Here is a 23,149-nt window from a genome sequence, read left to right as displayed (position 1 = left end):
AGTCAGGGACCTCTGGCACTCATCGAGTGTCAGAGGTCCCTGACTCTCTCTCTGTGTGCTCGACGCGCCTCCTGTTTATTGTAGGCACTCTGCAGTTTTAATTATGGCTATCGAAGATTTCTAGCTAATCCCAAGACACTGAAATGAGTATCTCTGATATACCTTTGATTAGATTCGAGAGTTTTTCTATTCCCGCAGCCCGGTCCTGGGCCAGACTTGTCTGGTGTTCGTCTGGCCAACCAGGCTATTGTTGCGGCCAGCTGGCCCATATATCCATCACATCTGGTTGACATGGCACTTGGCAAATTAACCATTCTTCCGCATTTGGAAACCACTGAGATATCTCCCGTCAAAATACATAGATGCTACATACAACGAAAGTCAAGACTATTTTGTACAAAGTACTGCGCATTATTTATGGTTAGGGAGAGGACCGCGGGGGCGCTGACCCCGCGAAATACCCTACAGGTGGAAAAATCAACAGTCTTCTTCTTTCAGATGGACGGTTTCCTCAAGACTGAGTGTTTTTTAATACTGATAAAGATTTGAGTAATACAATGCATGAAATAATTCCGTGACATTGAGATACCTTGGAAGACTTCTGTTACATCTTATAAGTACAGCGTATGAAAAGTATTAACACGGTGTATGAAGCGTATTAACATGGTGTATGAAGCGTATTAACACGGTGTGTGGGATAATCAAAGAGTACGCATAGAGTACGACGCATGAAGTCAGTGTGAAGAAAGTAACATATGAAACGTCATTTGGGATGTTGTTAGAAGGGGACGTCTTAACAATTTGCGACATCCGTGAATAAAAGAGTTAAACCTTTGACATCTGTGAAGAGAGAGTTGAATCCATCATATAAGTGAAGAGAGTTGAACCCATCACATCTGTGAAGAGAGTTGAACCCATCACATCTGTGAAGAGAGTTGAACCCATCATATATGTGAAGAGAGTTGAACTCACCACATCTGTGAAGAGAGTTGAACCCATCACATCTGTGAATAGAGTTGAACCCACCACATCTGTGAAGAGAGTTGAACCCATCACATCTGTGAAGAGAGTTGAACCCATCATATATGTGAAGAGAGTTGAACTCACCACATCTGTGAAGAGAGTTGAACCCATCACATCTGTGAATAGAGTTGAACCCACCACATCTGTGAAGAGAGTTGAACCCATCACATCTGTGAATATAGTTGAACCCACCACATCTGTGAATAGAGTTGAACCCACCACATCTGTGAAGAGAGTTGAACCCATCACATCTGTGAATATAGTTGAACCCACCACATCTGTGAAGAGAGTTGAACCCATCACATCTGTGAAGAGAGTTGAACCCATCACATCTGTGAAGAGTTGAACCCATCACATCTGTGAAGAGAGTTGAACCCATCACATCTGTGAAGAAAGTTGAACCCATCACATCTGTGAAGAGAGTTGAACCCATCACATCTGTGAAGAGAGTTGAACCCATCACATCTGTGAAGAGAGTTGAACCCATCACATATGTGAAGAGAGTTGAACCCATCACATATGTGAAGAGAGTTGAACCCATCACATCTGTGAAGAGAGTTGAACCCATCACATCTGTGAAGAGAGTTGAACCCATCACATCTGTGAAGAGAGTTGAACCCATCACATCTGTGAAAAGAGTTGAACCCATCACATCTGTGAAGAGAGTTGAACCCATCACATATGTGAAGAGAGTTGAACCCATCATATATGTGAAGAGAGTAGAACCCATCACATATGTGAAGAGAGTTGAACCCATCACATATGTGAAGAGAGTTGAACCCATCATATATGTGAAGAGAGTTGAACCCATCATATATGTGAAGAGAGTTGAACCCATCATATATGTGAAGAGAGTTGAACTCATCATATATGTGAAGAGAGTTGAACCCATCATATATGTGAAGAGTTGAACCCATCACATCTGTGAAGAGAGTTGAACCCATCACATCTGTGAAGAGAGTTGAGTCCATCACCTCTGTGAAGAGAGTTGAACCCATCATATCTGTGAAGAGAGTTGAACCGATCATATATGTGAAGAGAGTTGAACCCATCATATATGTGAATATCATGTGGGGTTCGAACACGTGGATAGGGTAAAGAAATACTCACGTAGGCTGGTAGTACGTATATTACGGATAGTGTGGGAAGCGCCAAACAGCCGGTGACCTGCCTCCTTGCTCTCTCTCGTAAGACTGACTGACCCACCAGTGTCTTGGGTGAGGTGGTGTTTGAAATCCTGCTAGGTCAGCAGCAATATGAATACAGTCAGTGATTCACACAGAGACGGTTGGTAGTGAGTCATCTACTGGTACACTGGTTACTGGTAACTGGTTTACTAGGAACTGGTACTACTACTGAGATCATCATATATGTGAAGAGAGTTGAACCCATCATATATGTGAAGAGTTGAAACCATCACATCTGTGAAGAGAGTTGAGTCCATCACATCTGTGAAGAGAGTTGAACCCATCACATCTGTGAAGAGAGTTGAGTCCATCACATCTGTGAAGAGAGTTGAACCCATCACATTTGTGAAGAGAGTTGAACCCATCATATATGTGAAGAGAGTTGAACCCATCACATCTGTGAAGAGAGTTGAACCCATCACATCTGTGAAGAGAGTTGAGTCCATCACATCTGTGAAGAGAGTTGAACCCATCACATCTGTGAAGAGAGTTGAACCCATCATATATGTGAAGAGAGTTGAACCCATCACATCTGTGAAGAGAGCTGAACCCATCACATCTGTGAAGAGAGTTGAACCCATCATATATGTGAAGAGAGTTGAACCCATCATATATGTGAAGAGAGTTGAACCCATCATATATGTGAAGAGTTGAACCCATCATATATGTGAAGAGTTGAACCCATCACATCTGTGAAGAGAGTTGAACCCATCACATCTGTGAAGAGAGTTGAGTCCATCACCTCTGTGAAGAGAGTTGAACCCATCATATATGTGAAGAGAGTTGAACCCATCATATATGTGAAGAGAGTTGAACCCATCACATCTGTGAAGAGAGCTGAACCCATCACATCTGTGAAGAGAGTTGAACCCATCACATCTGTGAAGAGAGTTGAACCCATCACATCTGTGAAGAGAGTTGAACCCATCACATCTGTGAAGAGAGTTGAACCCATCACATCTGTGAAGAGAGTTAAACCCATCACATCTGTGAAGAGAGCTGATCCCCTGACATCTGGGTTAATGATATTCACGATCAAAAAGGTTCATTACGGAATCTCTCTGCGGGAAAAAATCAGTTTTAATTTACTCGATCAGTCCTTTCACCCAACCCATGATTACCCCGGCAACATCTGCCTTTACGAGATTAGATGCTGCTCTCTTAACATCTCCTAGGTTGCCTCAACCAGGCAATTATGACAACTAGAGATTGCCAGTCACCACATGGCGCACTTGTGTACAAGATAAACACTAACAAAGTCAATTATTTTGTTTAAATTACAAGTACCAGGTGTCGAATATTTATATCCGCTCATGTATTTGGTAACTGGCCGAATTTTGTCGAAGAAGGTATAAAATATCGATAAGTTGGACAAAAATGAATAAATTAGGTATAAGGACAGAAGTGCAACTGATGTGACGATTTATTGTGGCAACGTTTCGCTCTGCAGGAGCTCTGTCGAGCCGTTACAAACAATACATGGACACAAATGAGATATCAGAGGATATAAATATACTCTCTGTGTACACGTAGTGTTTGTAACGGCTTGACAGAGCTCCTGGAGGGCGAAACGTTGCCACAATAAAGATACCCAACTGTTGCACATGTGTCTTATTCATTATTGGCCAGGTTTTTAATGAGGTTTCGTAAATTGGCGAGGAAATGTTACTGGAACATTATGAGGTTACTGGAACATTATGAGGTTACTGGAACATTGTGAGGTTACTGGAACATTGTGAAGTTACTGGAACATTATGAGGTTACTGGAACATCAGGTTACTGGAACATTATGAGGTTACTGGAACACTGTGAGGTTACTGGAACATTATGAGGTTACTGGAACATTATGAGGTTACTGGAACATTATGAGGTTACTGGAACATTGTGAGGTTACTGGAACATTATGAGGTTACTGGGACATTGTGAGGTTACTGGAACATTATGAGGTTACTGGAACATTGTGAGGTTACTGGAACATTGTGAGGTTACTGGAACATTGTGAGGTTACTGGAACATTATGAGGTTACTGGAACATTGTGAGGTTACTGGAACATTATGAGGTTACTGGAACATTATGAGGTTACTGGAACATTATGAGGTTACTGGAACATTGTGAGGTTACTGGAACATTATGAGGTTACTGGAACATTATGAGGTTACTGGAACATTGTGAGGTTACTGGAACATTATGAGGTTACTGGAACATTATGAGGTTACTGGAACATTGTGAGGTTACTGGAACATTATGAGGTTACTGGAACATTATGAGGTTACTGGAACATTGTGAGGTTACTGGAACATTATGAGGTTACTGGAACATTATGAGGCTACTGGAACATTGTGAGGTTACTGGAACATTATGAGGTTGCTGGAACATTATGAGGTTACTGGAACATTGTGAGGTTACTGGAACATTATGAGGTTACTGGAACATTATGAGGTTACTGGAACATTGTGAGGTTACTGGAACATTATGAGGTTACTGGAACATTATGAGGTTACTGGAACATTATGAGGTTACTGGAACATTATGAGGTTACTGGAACATTATGAGGTTACTGGAATTTTATGAGATTATTGGAATATCTTGGAACAAATTCTTACATGTTTGTGAAATTTATTCGTACTTAATAACGAGAAACCAATCAGTGGAAACTGCCAGACAAGAGTGTGTCTGCTGGCACTACCATGACCGGCAGAACAAGGGTGCATGACACATATACATACACACAGAAACAAACATATATCACACACACACATACACACACACACACACACACACACATACACAGTAAATCCCTACAAACACTGGAATTTACATAAAATTTTCTGACAAACAGAGGTGAAGACGCGACGCCACAAGCAGAACTGTTTCAGTAGCTACAAAGAGATAATTACAAACTGGTAATCATGCAATCGAGGGCCAAAAAAAAATTGCAGACTCACAGATATTAACAAAATAAAACACGATTGTACAAAATACAAATCATGCTTACACTTAACAATGGCAGGATACATAAATACAGAAAAATAAAAATAGTTATTAAAGCTTATGAATATATAAAGAACATCTACCAAAACCAGCTTAATATCGATGCCAAGACAACTTTTTTCTTGGGTTGGCCCTGTGGCTCTCAGTGCCTGCCAGATGTACCATCTTATAACAACAAGCACAGACCGACCCTTCCTTGAACGTGTATATATCAACTGGGTCTGTGAATGACGCCAGTGCCGGAAAGTGCTCTCAATGGGACCGGTGCCGGAAAGTGCTCTCAATGGAGCCAGAATTGACAGGAGTGGGGATGGGGCGACTTCCATCGGGTGATGGCCTCTTGATTCAAGGAGTTGGTGCTTGCCTACTCTTCCTTGTCTCCCTGCTTGTCTCACAGTTCCCAGGCGTTGTATGACCCCCCTACGGATGTAGCGCTTCATTGGAACGCGGATAAGAATAGTGTCAACTGGTGTCATACAACCAGCCTGAACATTTCTTCCAAAGATTTTACTTAAAAGTACTAATATACTTATTAGCAGTATATTAATAAAGAAAACTAATTCCGCACGGGCCCATCAGCGGTAACTAAACAAATCAGTTTTACGCACGGGAGACTCGTCTTACGAGAATTAAAAAATCAACAGGTTACGTAAGATTGGTCAGTAAACAGGACAAATGTTTCCTGATGCGGGTCTTAGTCGTATGATGACCCGCCACTGGAACTTTTGGTCTTCTGACCGAGGCCTTCCACTGACTTACCAGTCGGCCCCTTTAAAAATGGGTATAACGTTGTCTTTTGAGAGAGAGAAAACCCCGAAATTCACTACAAAAACATGGCGCAGGAGTGTGGAGTGTAGGACCCAGGACATCTGTCACGCGTCGTGGAAGACTGGTTGGTGATCTCAGCTGTGCAAGCTACACAGCCCAGCTGTGGCTGTGTTATGATTAGCTCAGGAGGAGAGGAGCCACAACACAGCACTGCATCTACGACCATCGCCAGACGACGACCAGAGTTATCAGTGCAGAAGATCCTGACTAGGCAGTGTTGACTATCAAGGGGAGGGGATCCTGACCAGGCAGTGTTGACTAGTTATCAGGGGAGGGGATCCTGACCAGGCAGTGTTGGCTAGTTATCAGAGGAGGGGATCCTGACCAGGCAGTGTTGACTAGCTATCAGAGAAGGGGATCCTGACCAGGCAGTGTTGACTATCAAGGGGAGGGGATCCTGACCAGGCAGTGTTGACTAGTTATCAGGGGAGGGGATCCTGACCAGGCAGTGTTGGCTAGTTATCAGGGGAGGGGATCCTGACCAGGCAGTGTTGACTAGCTATCAGAGAAGGGGATCCTGACCAGGCAGTGTTGACTATCAAGGGGAGGGGATCCTGACCAGGCAGTGTTGACTATCAAGGGGAAGGGATCCTGACCAGGCAGTGTTGACTATCAAGGGGAGGGGATCCTGACCAGGCAGTGTTGACTATCAAGGGGAAGGGATCCTGACCAGGCAGTGTTGACTAGTTATCAGGGGAGGGGATCCTGACCAGACAGTGTTGACTATCAAGGGGAGGGGATCCTGACCAGGCAGTGTTGACTAGTTATCAGGGGAGGGGATCCTGACCAAGCAGTGTTGACTATCAAGGGGAGGGGATCCTGACCAGGCAGTGTTGACTAGTTATCAGGGGAGGGGATCCTGACCAGGCGGTGTTGACTAGTTATCAGGGGAGGGGATCCTGACCAGGCAGTGTTGACTATCAAGGGGAGGGGATCCTGACCAGGCAGTGTTGACTAGTTATCAGGGGAGGGGATCCTGACCAGGCAGTGTTGACTAGTTATCAGGGGAGGGGATCCTGACCAGGCAGTGTTGACTAGTTATCAGGGGAGGGGATCCTGACCAGGCAGTGTTGACTAGTTATCAGGGGAGGGGATCCTGACCAGGCAGTGTTGACTAGTTATCAGGGGAGGGGATCCTGACCAGGCAGTGTTGACTAGTTATCAGGGGATGGGATCCTGACCAGGCAGTGTTAAGTATCAAGGGGAAGGGATCCTGACCAGGCAGTGTTGACTAGTTATCAGGGGAGGGGATCCTGACCAGGCAGTGTTGACTGTCAAGGCGAGGGGATCCTGACCAGGCAGTGTTGACTGTCAAGGCGAGGGGATCCTGACCAGGCAGTGTTGACTAGTTATCAGGGGAGGGGATCCTGACCAGGCAGTGTTGACTGTCAAGGCGAGGGGATCCTGACCAGGCAGTGTTGACTGTCAAGGCGAGGGGATCCTGACCAGGCAGTGTTGACTAGTTATCAGGGGAGGGGATCCTGACCAGGCAGTGTTGACTGTCAAGGCGAGGGGATCCTGACCAGGCAGTGTTGACTGTCAAGGCGAGGGGATCCTGACCAGGCAGTGTTGACTAGTTATCAGGGGAGGGGATCCTGACCAGGCAGTGTTGACTGTCAAGGCGAGGGGATCCTGACCAGGCAGTGTTGACTGTCAAGGCGAGGGGATCCTGACCAGGCAGTGTTGACTGTCAAGGCGAGGGGATCCTGACCAGGCAGTGTTGACTGTCAAGGCGAGGGGATCCTGACCAGGCAGTGTTGACTAGTTATCAGGGGAGGGGATCCTGACCAGGCAGTGTTGACTGTCAAGGCGAGGGGATCCTGACCAGGCAGTGTTGACTGTCAAGGCGAGGGGATCCTGACCAGGCAGTGTTGACTGTCAAGGCGAGGGGATCCTGACCAGGCAGTGTTGACTAGTTATCAGGCGAGGGGATCCTGACCAGGCAGTGTTGACTGTCAAGGCGAGGGGATCCTGACCAGGCAGTGTTGACTGTCAAGGCGAGGGGATCCTGACCAGGCAGTGTTGACTAGTTATCAGGGGAGGGGATCCTGACCAGGCAGTGTTGACTGTCAAGGCGAGGGGATCCTGACCAGGCAGTGTTGACTGTCAAGGCGAGGGGATCCTGACCAGGCAGTGTTGACTGTCAAGGCGAGGGGATCCTGACCAGGCAGTGTTGACTGTCAAGGCGAGGGGATCCTGACCAGGCAGTGTTGACTGTCAAGGCGAGGGGATCCTGACCAGGCAGTGTTGACTAGTTATCAGGGGAGGGGATCCTGACCAGGCAGTGTTGACTGTCAAGGCGAGGGGACCCTGACCAGGCAGTGTTGACTGTCAAGGCGAGGGGATCCTGACCAGGCAGTGTTGACTGTCAAGGCGAGGGGATCCTGACCAGGCAGTGTTGACTGTCAAGGCGAGGGGATCCTGACCAGGCAGTGTTGACTAGTTATCAGGGGAGGGGATCCTGACCAGGCAGTGTTGACTATCAAGGGGAGGGGATCCTGACCAGGCAGTGTTGACTAGTTATCAGGGGATGGGATCCTGACCAGGCAGTGTTGACTATCAAGGGGAGGGGATCCTGACCAGGCAGTGTTGACTATCAAGGCGAGGGGATCCTGACCAGGCAGTGTTGACTGTCAAGGCGAGGGGATCCTGACCAGGCAGTGTTGACTAGTTATCAGGGGAGGGGATCCTGACCAGGCAGTGTTGACTATCAAGGCGAGGGGATCCTGACCAGGCAGTGTTGACTAGTTATCAGGGGAGGGGATCCTGACCAGGCGGTGTTGACTAGTTATCAGGGGAGGGGATCCTGACCAGGCAGTGTTGACTATCAAGGCGAGGGGATCCTGACCAGGCAGTGTTGACTATCAAGGCGAGGGGATCCTGACCAGGCAGTGTTGACTAGTTATCAGGGGAGGGGATCCTGACCAGGCAGTGTTGACTAGTTATCAAGGCGAGGGGATCCTGACCAGGCAGTGTTGACTAGTTATCAGGGGAGGGGATCCTGACCAGGCAGTGTTGACTATCAAGGCGAGGGGATCCTGACCAGGCAGTGTTGACTATCAAGGCGAGGGGATCCTGACCAGGCAGTGTTGACTAGTTATCAGGGGAGGGGATCCTGACCAGGCAGTGTTGACTATCAAGGCGAGGGGATCCTGACCAGGCAGTGTTGACTAGTTATCAGGGGAGGGGATCCTGACCAGGCAGTGTTGACTATCAAGGCGAGGGGATCCTGACCAGGCAGTGTTGACTAGTTATCAGGGGAGGGGATCCTGACCAGGCAGTGTTGACTAGTTATCAGGGGAGGGGATCCTGACCAGGCAGTGTTGACTAGTTATCAGGGGAGGGGATCCTGACCAGGCAGTGTTGACTAGTTATCAGGGGAGGGGATCCTGACCAGGCAGTGTTGACTAGTTATCAGGGGAGGGGATCCTGACCAGGCAGTGTTGACTAGTTATCAGGGGAGGGGATCCTGACCAGGCAGTGTTGACTGTCAAGGCGAGGGGATCCTGACCAGGCAGTGTTGACTAGTTATCAGGGGAGGGGATCCTGACCAGGCAGTGTTGACTAGTTATCAGGGGAGGGGATCCTGACCAGGCGGTGTTGACTAGTTATCAGGGGATGGGATCCTGACCAGGCAGTGTTAAGTATCAAGGGGAAGGGATCCTGACCAGGCAGTGTTGACTAGTTATCAGGGGAGGGGATCCTGACCAGGCAGTTGACTGTCAAGGCGAGGGGATCCTGACCAGGCAGTGTTCAAGGCGAGGGGATCCTGACCAGGCAGTGTTGACTAGTTATCAGGGGAGGGGATCCTGACCAGGCAGTGTTGACTAGTTATCAGGCGAGGGGATCCTGACCAGGCAGTGTTGACTAGTTATCAGGGGAGGGGATCCTGACCAGGCAGTGTTGACTAGTTATCAGGGGAGGGGATCCTGACCAGGCAGTGTTGACTAGTTATCAGGCGAGGGGATCCTGACCAGGCAGTGTTGACTAGTTATCAGGCGAGGGGATCCTGACCAGGCAGTGTTGACTGTCAAGGCGAGGGGATCCTGACCAGGCAGTGTTGACGAGTTATCAGGGGAGGGGATCCTGACCAGGCAGTGTTGACTGTCAAGGCGAGGGGATCCTGACCAGGCAGTGTTGACTAGTTATCAGGGGAGGGGATCCTGACCAGGCAGTGTTGACTAGTTATCAGGGGAGGGGATCCTGACCAGGCAGTGTTGACTGTCAAGGCGAGGGGATCCTGACCAGGCAGTGTTGACTAGTTATCAGGGGAGGCGATCCTGACCAGGCAGTGTTGACTAGTTATCAGGGGAGGGGATCCTGACCAGGCAGTGTTGACTGTCAAGGCGAGGGGATCCTGACCAGGCAGTGTTGACTGTCAAGGCGAGGGGATCCTGACCAGGCAGTGTTGACTGTCAAGGCGAGGGGATCCTGACCAGGCAGTGTTGACTGTCAAGGCGAGGGGATCCTGACCAGGCAGTGTTGACTAGTTATCAGGGGAGGGGATCCTGACCAGGCAGTGTTGACTGTCAAGGCGAGGGGATCCTGACCAGGCAGTGTTGACTAGTTATCAGGGGGACAGATTACAAGAATCACCAACATTACAAACATGTCAGAACAATACATGCACGTTGTAACGAAAACTGGTAACATTTTTACATAAATATATAGAATTTACTGCAGTTACCTTTACTTTTGATGTACCTTTGATGAAAGCTTTTCTACTCCCAGAGCCCGGCCTTGGGCCAGGCTCGTCTGCTCCTTGCCTGATCGACCAGGTTGTTGCTGCTGGTCGCCCGCATCCTAGGTAAGGAACCCCTCCCCCCGTGAAAATAAGCCACACTCCCTGGCTTTGTTGAATTAATAACCCAGCATCACATCCTGGATTAAATAACCCAATAGATGTCTTCCTCGACTCTGCTAAGACGGGTACACAAAGTAATAATAAGGTATTATTATTATTACTATTATTATTATTATTATTATTATTATTATTTAGAAACACGAACATTGTAAGGGTTATACACTGCCTGAGGAATGGAGGTAAACAAGTTTGATCCAAGGGGAGGGTAGCTCCAAATGCTAGGATCAAAAGCTCTTTTCTAGCTCTTGAGAAGGGCGTACGGGGAAGAATCAGGGCGAGGAGGAAGAGAGGGGGGAGTCGAGTCGCCAGTGTTTACAATGTGTGTGTGTGGCGTGAGTCAGGGCGGACCTTGAAGTGTTTGTCTTGTCCGGCACTCAAGTTGGTGTTCTTGTGCTCGGCTGGAGGTCAAACTGGTGCTCTTGTTCTCGGCTGGAGGCCAAGCTAGTGTTTTTATGCTCGCCTGGAGGCCAAGCTGGTACTCTTGTACTCGGCTGGAGGCGAAGCTACTGTTTTTATGCTCGCCAGGAAGCCAAACTCTTGAGCTCGACTGAAAGTGGAGCTATTGTGCTGGCCTAGAGGTCAATCTCATGCTCTTGTGCTGGCCTAGAGGTCAAGCTTATGCTCTTGTGCCTGGAGATCACTCACAGCTCACCACAATTCGTCCCCGTCCAGCGAACTGAGAATTCAGCTTGTACGCTGCCTCATCTTTCGTTTTTTCTGTCAAAGTCATCTCCACGCTTGACCGACGTACATAACACTACAAGTAACTTGCGTACCTTACCATAGCTAACCTGATTGCCTCTAAGTTTCCCCGTCACTGAAACAGCGAATACGCAGTGACTGATACACTGCGGAGACGCGTACAGTACAGTGCGTGGATGCGTATAGTGACCGGTATAGTGTGGATACAGTGAGTGGTCGACTGTGTGGACACGCACAGTCACGGGTATAAACAGGGGATACATATAAGGCAGGGAGGGACCGCTACAACCTCCCGCACGGATGCTCACACTCTCCAAATAAGACTCGAGGTCTGTACCTCGAGAGCTCTTAGAGACCTTGGAGAGTCTCGTCGAGACCTTGAAGGGTCTCGTCGAGAAAAACTCCTGCAGAAGGGTCTCAGTGAAGAGCCGAAATATACGGTACTCGACTTTTTTTTTTTTTAAAGCGAATTCTTGAAGAAAAGAAACACGCTGCCGAACCACTTTCTATCGGAACGACGTTTTGCTCTGTGTAGAGCTTTAGTATGCCATGGTAGTTGCTCTACAGAGAACAATACGTTGTCCCACTAAAAACTCGCTAGGTCTAGGACAACAATCCAAAATTTATACATCTTCTAAATTAACTTAAAAGGATTTTATTTATTTACCTATGACAAGAAATGCAATAAAAAGAAGGTCGGTCGTAGCCACTAATTACACGTTACGCGTCACGAAGAATCACCATTAAGGTCAAGGGTTTATTATTATTAATTCCCGGAGGAGCGCATAACCCGTAGGGAGGTCATACAGCGCCTGAGGGAATAGATGGCAGTCAGGTTCGATGGAAGGAAAAAAAGAACAGGTAGTAATAAAGATGAGGAATTAGACACATGTGCAACATCTGGGTATCTTTATTTGTAGACGTTTCGCCATCCAGTGGCTTTATTAATACGAATTCAAGGACATTATGGAAAGACAGTAGAAGTATATACGGAAAATGAGGTAATCAGTCCCTCAACCTACGGTGCTCTTCACTTTCTCCAAGGCTGAGGGACTGATTGTCTCATCTCTTGTATATAGTTCTACAGTCTTCCCATTATGTGCTTGAATTTGTACTGATAAAGCCTCTGGATGACGAAACGTCTACAAATAAAGATACCCAGATGTTGCACATGTGTCTAATTCTTCAACTTGTGGGTACTTTATACCATACATGTTCAGTAATAAAGTTACCTCCATCGTAGTAAGAAAATAGCAATAACTGTTGGTTTTAAAAAGCCAACCAGAAGAGCCTGTCTCTTAGAGTAAAGGGGAGGTTTAAGGGAGGGAGGGGATAAGGGTGGGTGTGGGTGGGTGTGAGTTGGACCCGACTAGCTTTTGCTAATAGGTCTGATGCTATAATCCTTTCTTAAGTAGCTTACGCTAGTAGGTGACTTGGACCTGGCTAGCATGGACCAGTACGCCTGCTGCAATGCTCCTTCTTTATGCTTTTTTTATGTAAGGGAAGGAAGGTAGGTCCATCAGTCTCACTGTGTTGATGTGTTTGCAGATTCCTTCAGACAAGTATCACAAGTGGAAAACTTCGAGTGTCTTACCTTCAAGTGGATCGTAGATGGCCCCTTTGGAGAGCGACTGCAGATCATACTCGAACTCCGCCACCTGCTTCTTGAGGTCATCAGCCCCTGCCTCGGCCTCGACGTACAGAGCCGCCTGGCCCTTGTAACTCGTGAAGCAGCGGATCAGCTCTCGAGGACGACCGTCGTCGAGGGCGAAGAGCGGCAGGAGAGAGCGGTGGCCCTCCAGGTAGATCCTGGCGCCCTCGAACTTGGCACCGCCCTTGATGCAGGCGTGGAAGTCTCGCCCTTTGTGGGGAGACTTGAGTATGACTCTGAGTCCGGCTCGAGGGTACTGCCACTCAACCCGCCCTGAGGAGCAGCTCAGGTAGACAGGCTGCACCCCTCGCCCGTCTTGCTCCAGCCCACTGTCAAGAAAAACAACACAGGTTGACGAAAATATGTGGGTTTGACAGAAAAATCTCATTTTTTGACAGAAAATATCTCGTTTTTGACAGGAAAAAGATCTAAAATAAAAGACGTATTACCAAATTAAACAAACAAAAATAAGAACAGACATCAAAATCCACTCTCGTAAATGAGCCAATATGGCGGTCATTATCGTACTAAGAACCAGGACTACACATGATTTTATCTAAAAATAATTAGTGAATCCTGCACACCGTGTTCATTACTGACTCTTCATAATGAGATTAATTTATGAGATTCTACCCAGAGTTTGGCGAGTCATAGTCAGGTTAGTGTTCTTTGTGTGTGTGTGTGTGTGTGTGTGTGTGTGTGTGTGTGTGTGTACTCACCTAATTGTGGTTGCAGGGGTCGATCCACAGCTCCTCTGTGTGTGTGTGTGTGTGTGTGTGTGTGTGTGTGTGTGTGTGTGTGTGTGTGTGTGTGTGTGTGTGTGTGTGTAAGTGCAGATGTTACAGCCCTTCCTTCCCCCTTCACTCTCATATCACCTCCTCTTATCCTCGTATTACTCCGTCCTTCATCCTTGTATCATCCCCTCCCTTCACCCTCGCATCACTCCCCTTCACTATCGTATCACACCCCCCTTCACCCTCGCATCACTCCCCTTCACTATCGTATCACACCCACTTCACCCTCGTATCACTCCCCTTCACTATCGTATCACACCCACTTCACCCTCGTATCACCTCCCCTTCACAGTCCATTGAAAAACCAAAAAAAATCGCTAGTTCTGTTTCTACTTTTTAACAAACTTACGTTCAATTCCACAAGAAACAACCTCAGAGAAAACTCGTTTTCTTTCCATCTATTTCTCCGAAACCTCCTCACAGGCGAAGCATCACACTAGAGATGTATCGGACGTGAAAATTTACATCCGCTGATGCGGATGTAAGAAATTGTGCGGATGTTCTGTGGATGCGGATATCCGATACATCACTACATCACACGACGCGGGAACAAAATAGCAAGCGTGGCCTGGGGCCGGGATAAAGTACTCTCTCGAAGCCAGTCACCGGTATATAACATGTGACATATTTATATCGCTGGATCCCGCTTGTCTTCCCGTAATGCCAAGGTCCTCGTCCCGCTCCTGGGGTGGGGAACCTGTGGCCTTCTGAATGAGTTATTTTTCTTAAAAAGTTATTATGTAATAATTAACTTGTTACAAAATAACCGACATTTTGTGGTATATCTAATCAAAATTTCTTGAATGCGGCCTTATTAGAGTACAGCTAACTTTAATGCCACCTTATTAGATTACACCTAACTTTAATGCCACGTTATTAGATTACAGCTAACTTTAATGCCACCTTATTACATTACAGCTAACTTTAATGCCACGTTATTAGATTACAGCTAACTTTAATGCCACCTTATTAGATTACAGGTAACTTTATTACGACCTTTCTAACATAAAAAGGGTCCTCATCCCTGGGACTCTAGTCACCATATAAAGCTTTTGTTGTTTTGTTTACTGTTATTCTTTGTTTACTGTTATTCTTGCTGTTGTTCTGTTGATAAAATTGGTGCTATCGCTGCTGCTGTTACCTTTGCTGCTACTGATGATGTTGCAGCTGTGTTAATACAAATGATAATACTGTTGCTGCGTCTGTTGCTTTTAGTACACCGCTTTCTAAGTCTTAAGACTCTTCTCAAGTCCTGATCATTCCCGCGACTTAGACCAGAACCCTGATGCAGTATAAACAACATGATAAAAGAAACTATAAGCAAAAAAATTTTGACAATCAGCTGGTAGAATTAATGACTGCCAGCTGATGGCTCAAACAGGTGGAGTAGGTGGCACAACCCTCACCACCTTGGAGAGAGAGAGAGAGAAAGAGAGAGAGAAAGAGAGAGAGAAAGAGAGAGAGAGAGAGAAAGAGAGGTGACTTGTTGCTGGTGATAGGCTCTTGATCTATGTATTGGATCAAACCTGATTAAGACCCATTCCCCATGACTCGTGGAATTAAGAGTTTCGTGATTTTCTCTGTACCACTCAAAGATGGAGGACCCCTTGGCGCCTAACTGAACTTGCACCGGGTATCTGAGGAACACCTGAAGGATGTTCCCGGGGGTCGACGCCTCCGCGGCGCGGTGCCACACTAGGGGTAGTGAATGTTCTGCAATTTCGCCTGCCTTAATGCCGAAATGTACATACATGTTAGCGGCTTTATTTATGCTTTGTGTTTATTACACTGTGTATACTATACAAAGAAATAAAGATGTTTATTGTACATGTATGGTATACAATACCGACAGTATTAAAACACGCGTGCAACATCTGGGTATTTTATTTGTAGACATTTCACCAGTGACTTTATATATATATATATATATATATATATATATATATATATATATATATATATATATATATATATATATATATATATAATGTCGTGCCGAATATGTAAAACTGGTCAATTAGCAAGAACTCATTTAAAATTAAGTCCTTTCTGAAATTTTCTTTTATATGTTTAAAGATATATTTTTTTCATTAATGTTGATGTAAAAATTTATAATTTTGCACCAAAAGAATCTTAGAAAACTTACCTAACCTTATTATAACAAGAACAATTTATTTTAGCCTAACCCAACTAAATATATTTTAGATTTGTTTACAATAATTTAATACTAAACAAACAGTGAAATATATTTTTTTCGTTAGGTTCAGAATGATTTTGGCGAAATTATTGCATACACAAATTTTCACTTGTCCTATATGGCAAGATGAGCGTTGCTATTTAAGCCAAGATAGCAAGTTCTGCCTATTCGGCACGACACACACACACACACACACACACACATATATATATATATATATATATATTATGCAATAATTTCGCCAAAATCATTCTGAACCTAACGAAAAAAATATATTCACTGTGTTTGTTTAGTATTAAATTATTGTAAACAAATCTAAAATATATTTAGTTGGGTTAGACTAAAATAAATTGTTCTTGTTATAATAAGGTTAGGTAAGTTTTCTAAGATTCTTTTGGTGCAAAATTAAAAAAATTTACACGCAATAAGATCACAGTAAACAGGTGATTTCAGAATATGCAAAACAACCACTCTGAAAGAATAGAGAAATTCCAAGCGCTTTCGTGACTACTCACATTATCACGAAAGCGCTTGGAATTTCTCTATTCTTTCAGAGTGGTTGTTTTGCATATATATATATATATATATATATATATATATATATATATATATATATATATATATATATATATATATATATATATATATATATATATTCAACAAGTCGGTCGTCTCAGGTTATGTCCTTGTATTGTACTGATAAAGTCATTGATTGGCGAAACGTTAACAAATAGAGATACCCAGATGTTGCACATGTATCTAATTCTTCAAGTTGTTTATTGTAAGGAGGAACACTGAGACATGACATGACCATGACATACAAAATACAAGAGCTAGAGCTCACCCCGACCAGTTAACTTTAATACCATATAATTACAGTCACCTCTGCGTGCTGCAGTGGAAGTGCTCGTGGGAATGACAATCTTAGGATCGCCTGGATGATGGTTCGACCCTCGATCACTCCAGTATACAATTATATTACACCAGGACGCCTGGTCTGGGACCGGGCCGCGGGGGCGTTGACCCCCAGAACACTCTTCAGGTAGAATCCAGGTAGGAAGACACACAAGCGCTTAGCAACCATTCAAAGAATTCAATCTAACTCTTAATCCCATGACAAACAAACTAGAAAGACTCGCATCAGCAGAACTTTTCCCCTGACGAAATAATAAACGTTAATAGGCAGAATTAAAACCATCACGTCATTTTCACCTTCCATGTTGCTATGCCGTTTCCATCTCCTCCAATGGATGTTAAAGCGCATTATGCGGCCACTTTCACCTGACGGGGCGGGACCCAACACCCGCTGTCTCTTGCCCTGAGGCTCTATCTTATCTGTCCTTCACAAAGGGAATTATATCATGGCCTAACGACTTGGCGCTGGGCCTGAGACGCACGCTCTTCCACCCCACCTGCTGCCTGGTGTCTGGCGAACACAGGGAACACCTCCCTCCCACCTGCTGCCTGGTATCTTTCGAAGACAGGGAACACGTCCCTCCCACCTGCTGCTTGGTATCTTTCGAAGACAGGGAACACCTCCCTCCCACCTGCTGCTTGGTATCTTTCGAAGACAGGGAACACGTCCCTCCCACCTGCTGCCTGGTATCTTTCGAAGACAGGGAACACGTCCCTCCCACCTGCTGCCTGGTATCTTTCGAAGACAGGGAACACGTCCCTCCCACCTGCTGCCTGGTATCTTTCGAAGACAGGAAACACCTCCCTCCCACCTGCTGCCTGGTATCTTTCGAAGACAGGGAACACGTCCCTCCCACCTGCTGCCTGGTATCTTTCGAAGACAGGAAACACCTCCCTCCCACCTGCTGCCTGGTATCTTTCGAAGACAGGAAACACCTCCCTCCCACCTGCTGCCTGGTATCTTTCGAAGACAGGGAACACCTCCCTCCCACCTGCTGCCTGGTATCTTTCGAAGACAGGGAACACCTCCCTCCCACCTGCTGCCTGGTATCTTTCGAAGACAGGGAACACCTCCCTCCCACCTGCAGCCTGGTATCTTTCGAAGACAGGGAACAACGTCCCTCCCACCTGCTGCCTGGTATCTTTCGAAGACAGGGAACACGTCCCTCCCACCTGCTGCCTGGTATCTTTCGAAGACAGGAAACACCTCCCCTCCCACCTGCGCCTGGTACTTTCGAAGACAGGAAACACCTCCCTCCCACCTGCTGCCTGGTATCTTTCGAAGACAGGGAACACCTCCCTCCCACCTGCTGCCTGGTATCTTTCGAAGACAGGCAGCTACTCCCTTACCACTTGCTGGTGATGGCAGGGACCCACCCCTGCCACAAATTCCCTGGAGACGAAAACAAAGAATTCACAGAATTCTCAATGGTGCTACGCTGTCTGAAGTGAGGAAGGAAACACTGGCTAGACAAACAGAAGATAATGAACTTAAATGAATCACGCAGAATCCAGGAAAGACAAGGTGAGCCAAAAAAAAATTAATGAGATTAAATGGAATGCAAAATACTTCGTCTCAGATGCAAAATCCGGGAGAAAAACAACATCCAGTATCGAGCTGTATGCTTAAGAAAGATGGAACTTGAGACACATGTGCAACATCTGGGTATCTTTATTGTAGACGTTTCGCCATCCAGTGGCTTTATCAATACAAAGCCACTGGATGGCGAAACGTCTACAATAAAGATACCCAGATGTTGCACATGTGTCTCAATTTCATCTTGTCGGTATTGTATACCATTCTTGCACAAGATGGTACTTACACTGATGATAGCAAAGGAAATAAGCGAAATACTGAAGTCTCAGTATGATACTGTTTCTGCGAGATATTAATCAGATCGAATGGTAATTATAATTTTTAAAGAGGTGGACCGGTAAGCCAGTGGAAGGTCCCAGTCAAATGACCAAAAGCTCTAGCTGCGGGTCCATCATATAACTAAGACCCGCGTCAGGAAACACTTGTCCTGTTTCCTGACAAACCTTACCTAACCTGATGGTCGACAATACCAATAAGTTTTTCATGAACGAAACTCAAAAACAAAAAAAGGTAAACATTTCCAAACTTTCCAAAGCTTTGCTGTAAAGCTTTACTAAGTTATGATAAAGCTGGACTAATAGAAACATGTTCTATACAGGAAAATGCATCCCCCTGCGCTCTCTCTTACACACACACACACACACACACACACACACACACACACACACACACACACAATCTGTCGTAATGGCTTTGACCATTATTAATGATAGAGTCAGATTACCTTTCTTAAGGAATGTTATTACGGTGCCCTCTAATGGGAATATTATCAAGAAATCGAGAAGGTTATAGAGAAGGTGGACTGATGAAGGAAGAAGGGAGGAGGAGGAGGAGGAGGAGGAGGAGGAGGAGGAGGAGGAGGAGGAGGAAGAGGAGGAGGAGGAGGAGGAGGAGGGAGAGGGAGAGGGAGAGGGAGAGGGCGAGGGAGAGGGAGAGGGAGAGGGCGAGGGAGAGGAAGAGAGAGAGAGAGAGAGAGAGAGAGAGAGAGAGAGAGAGAGAGAGAGAGAGAGAGAGAGAGAGAGAGAGAGAGAGAGAGAGAGAGAGAGAGAGAGAGAGAGAGAGAGAGAGAGAGAGAGAGAGAGAGAGAGAGAGAGAGAGAGAGAGAGGGAGAGAGAGAGAGAGAGAGAGAGAGAGAGAGAGAGAGAGAGAGAGAGAGAGAGAGAGAGAGAGAGAGAGAGAGAGAGAGAGAGAGAGGGAGAGAGAGAGAGAGAGAGAGAGAGAGAGAGAGAGAGAGAGAGAGAGAGAGAGAGAGAGAGAGAGAGAGAGAGAGAGAGAGAGAGAGAGAGCGAGAGAGAGAGAGAGAGAGAGAGAGAGAGAGAGAGAGAGAGAGAGAGAGAGAGAGAGAGAGAGAGAGAGAGAGAGAGAGAGAGTTAATAAGAAACTAAACATTAGTCTGTGCTCCTCTGTTCAGTTCTCTCTCTCTCTCTCTCTCTCTCTCTCTCTCTCTCTCTCTCTCTCTCTCTCATTCTTTATCTCCTCTTATCTCTCATGCGCCCCGCAGCCAGATCAGTCATGCATGACACATGACTATAAAAACACCAGCATCTCATCCATCTCACTGTCTTCCTCTCAAGGGCTCTTGATTCAAGAAACTGGAACTTCCCTCCCCTCCTCTGGATCAGGTGGAGGGGGCGAAAAGGGTAAAAGGGGAAAGGGGTAAGACAGATGATGTGGAAGTAGAGAGAGTACGATATTTGAAATAAAGGGGCGAGGTCCAATAGGAATGGAAAAAAGGGGTCTCATGCCAGACCTGCTCCTCCCCTTGATCGTTTGATCAAGCTGTTGGTACCAGCCGCATGTGTCATGTGGGTTCGATAACGTGGATGGGGTAAAAACACTCACGTACGCTGGTTAGTACTTATAATTATAACGGAAAGTATGGGAAGCACCATCAGCCGCCCTGCCTCTCTGCTCTCTATCTCAGATTGAGCCACCAGTGTCTAGAGGGTGAGCGGTGTTCAAAAACATGCTATGGTTAGCAGCAACGTGAATAACAGTCAGTGATTCACACAGACGGTTGGTAGTGAGTCATCTACTGGTAACTGGTTACTGGTAACTGGTACTACTGAGAGCTCGAAGAGGAAACAGACGTCGTGGTTCTCAGACTAACCAGAATCAAGCTCCTTCTTCCGATTCGGGGGAATTCGAGCGCCCCAGTCAAACCGTCCCATGGTGACAGTAGGTGATAATGAGTACACCATCCCCGTTCACAATTCCTTTGAAGCCTTAAGCAGTCTCGAGAATAACAGTCAGTGATTCACACAGACGGTTGGTAGTGACTCATCTACTGGTAACTGGTTACTGATATGGTACTACTGAGACATGCAGACAGCCTGGCTGAACTGGCACTGTCTTGAGTAGCTTATCCAGTTGCCTCTTGAAAACAGCCAGGGGTCTGGTCTGCTGGTGATTCCCCCTTACGCATGAAGGGAGAGTGCTGAAAAGTCTTGGCCCCTTTACACTTACTGTGTTTTCTGGTAGTATACTCATTATATCTCTGCATTATATTTACCTGTGACCTGTTACGAGAAAAAGAGTGAAGGTGGAAACAATGGGAGTGAAAAGAGTGAAAGTGAATAGGGTTGGGGTGGACTGACTTGAAAGAATGAGGATGAAGGGGGTTCGGGTGGGTGGGGGGTTAGGGGTAAAGGGGTGAGGGGTGGATGAGGCTGAAAGAGGGTGAGAAGAGTATCGGGGTGTAAGATGTGAGGGTGAAGGGGTTGAAGGGATTGGAGAGAGAGAGAGAGAGAGAGAGAGAGAGAGAGAGAGAGAGAGAGAGAGAGAGAGAGAGAGAGAGTTTAGATCTGTCATTTCAGCAGAGTCTTCAACACAGAAGGGATGTGGGTGGCCTTACTGTCATGTACAAGGCCAATATTGTCAAAGTACCACACTTGGATCCACTTCGAGGACAAAGTGAAGCAAGATTGTATACCACAAGACGGGCAGAAAGCAGCAACTTCACTCTGGCTGTACCCTTCTCCAGAACATCACTCCATCTGAGATCATATATACCCAGGATGACTCGAGTATGGAACACATTCGTACAGCATAATAATGTCAACGAGATAACGTCAGTTGATCAAATGAAAATTCTGGCCCACAGATGACTCCAACTTCATCCTGTTCCCTACTTGTATGTCTCATAACAATAAAAATGCTTTCAAATGAGATGATGTAGGTAACAGCTCTTAGCTTGTCAATAAAGTTAGGAATCCTTAACCTGTAAACAGCTTGTCAACAAGGCTAGGGATCCTTAACCTAACCTTGTCAAACCCTGTGTAAAGAGAGAGAGAGAGAGAGAGAGAGAGAGAGAGAGAGAGAAGAGTTGTGAAGGAGTAAAGAAAGATCACCAACATATGAAGGTCAGAGATGAATTACGCTGCTCCTTATCAAGTGTGTACATCTGTCTTCACCTCCCTGTGCTTGCAGAGGTCAAATCCCTCCCATTACTACCCTGGGACTGAAAAAGCACTTCCTAATATCCCTGTGACTCACCTTAGTCTCCACCTTCCATCTATGTCTCGTGTCTACCTCTATCCAAGCAGCCAGTCCTCTGAGTATTTTGTATATCATGATTATATCTCTCTATTGATCCTCCTCTCTTTCTGGGCTGAGTTCCCCGAGTTTCTCCTTGTATTCCATGCTCCTCAGTTCCCGTATCAATCTCGTTGCGAACACCTTTACGGTGGTCATTTGGGTTTCAAGCCTATCGACTTCTCAAAAGGGTTACTAAGGCTGCATGTCACCCGTTCACCACCAGTCGAGAATTCTTGAGTCCGATGCTGGCACCTCATACTCCAAGATAAGCATAACATAATTCGTGTACGTATTAAATGATTCTTTGATAAGGTTCCTGAAAGCTATTTTATGCATATTCTACTTTAGTTACCCGTCTAATATGCTCCTCGGGTTATATGCTTGGTGACATGCAGAATTCCTTATATGTCATATACTTCTCGCTTAAAGCTGTACTCCAATTCCGGTCTTTTTTTTTTTACCACGTCCTCTAATTGCACTTACATGACTGAACTCTAGCAACCAGTTTACCAGCCAGTTAAAAGTCCTCTCTGAACCCTCCAAGTTCTCGTCTCCCTTTTATCTTTCTCATTAGTTTTACACATGAATACTCTCTACTTATCTCTGTAAGTCCGTCATTAGAGTTTCGGCTGGTTCGTGAAACAGGATTGTTTTTCCCACCCCGTAATCTTTTCTAGTTTTTCTCTAGACGTTCTGCTGGCTGCCTGTTCATGGCTGGCACACATAGTGGTGGTTCAGGTTTGTAATTCACTGTCTCATGTCTGGGACCTGGTTCACTACGAGAATAACGTTAGGCCATTTTCCAGATTTCTGGCACCTGGTCCATGACCTGTGACTTGTTAAAGTTTTTGTTATGGGTTGA

The 23,149-nt window shown here is 45.9% G+C and overlaps 1 protein-coding gene across 1 annotated transcript in view; it reads right to left on the bottom strand.

The window, feature by feature from the left end:
• LOC128699363 (meteorin) overlaps window positions 1-23,149 on the bottom strand; it is a 179,762-nt gene that overhangs the window by 65,229 nt on the left and 91,384 nt on the right. Inside the window, exon 2 of the mRNA XM_053792030.2 lies at window positions 13,191-13,576. Within this exon, the coding sequence (XP_053648005.1) occupies window positions 13,191-13,576 (386 nt within the window). The remainder of the gene's footprint in view (window positions 1-13,190; window positions 13,577-23,149) is intronic.

This window comes from Cherax quadricarinatus, chromosome 61 (genome assembly GCF_038502225.1).
Source record: "Cherax quadricarinatus isolate ZL_2023a chromosome 61, ASM3850222v1, whole genome shotgun sequence".
Lineage (NCBI taxonomy): Eukaryota > Metazoa > Arthropoda > Malacostraca > Decapoda > Parastacidae > Cherax > Cherax quadricarinatus.
Note: the sequence above shows the minus strand (reverse complement) of the source record. Positions and strands in the feature narration are given on the sequence as shown.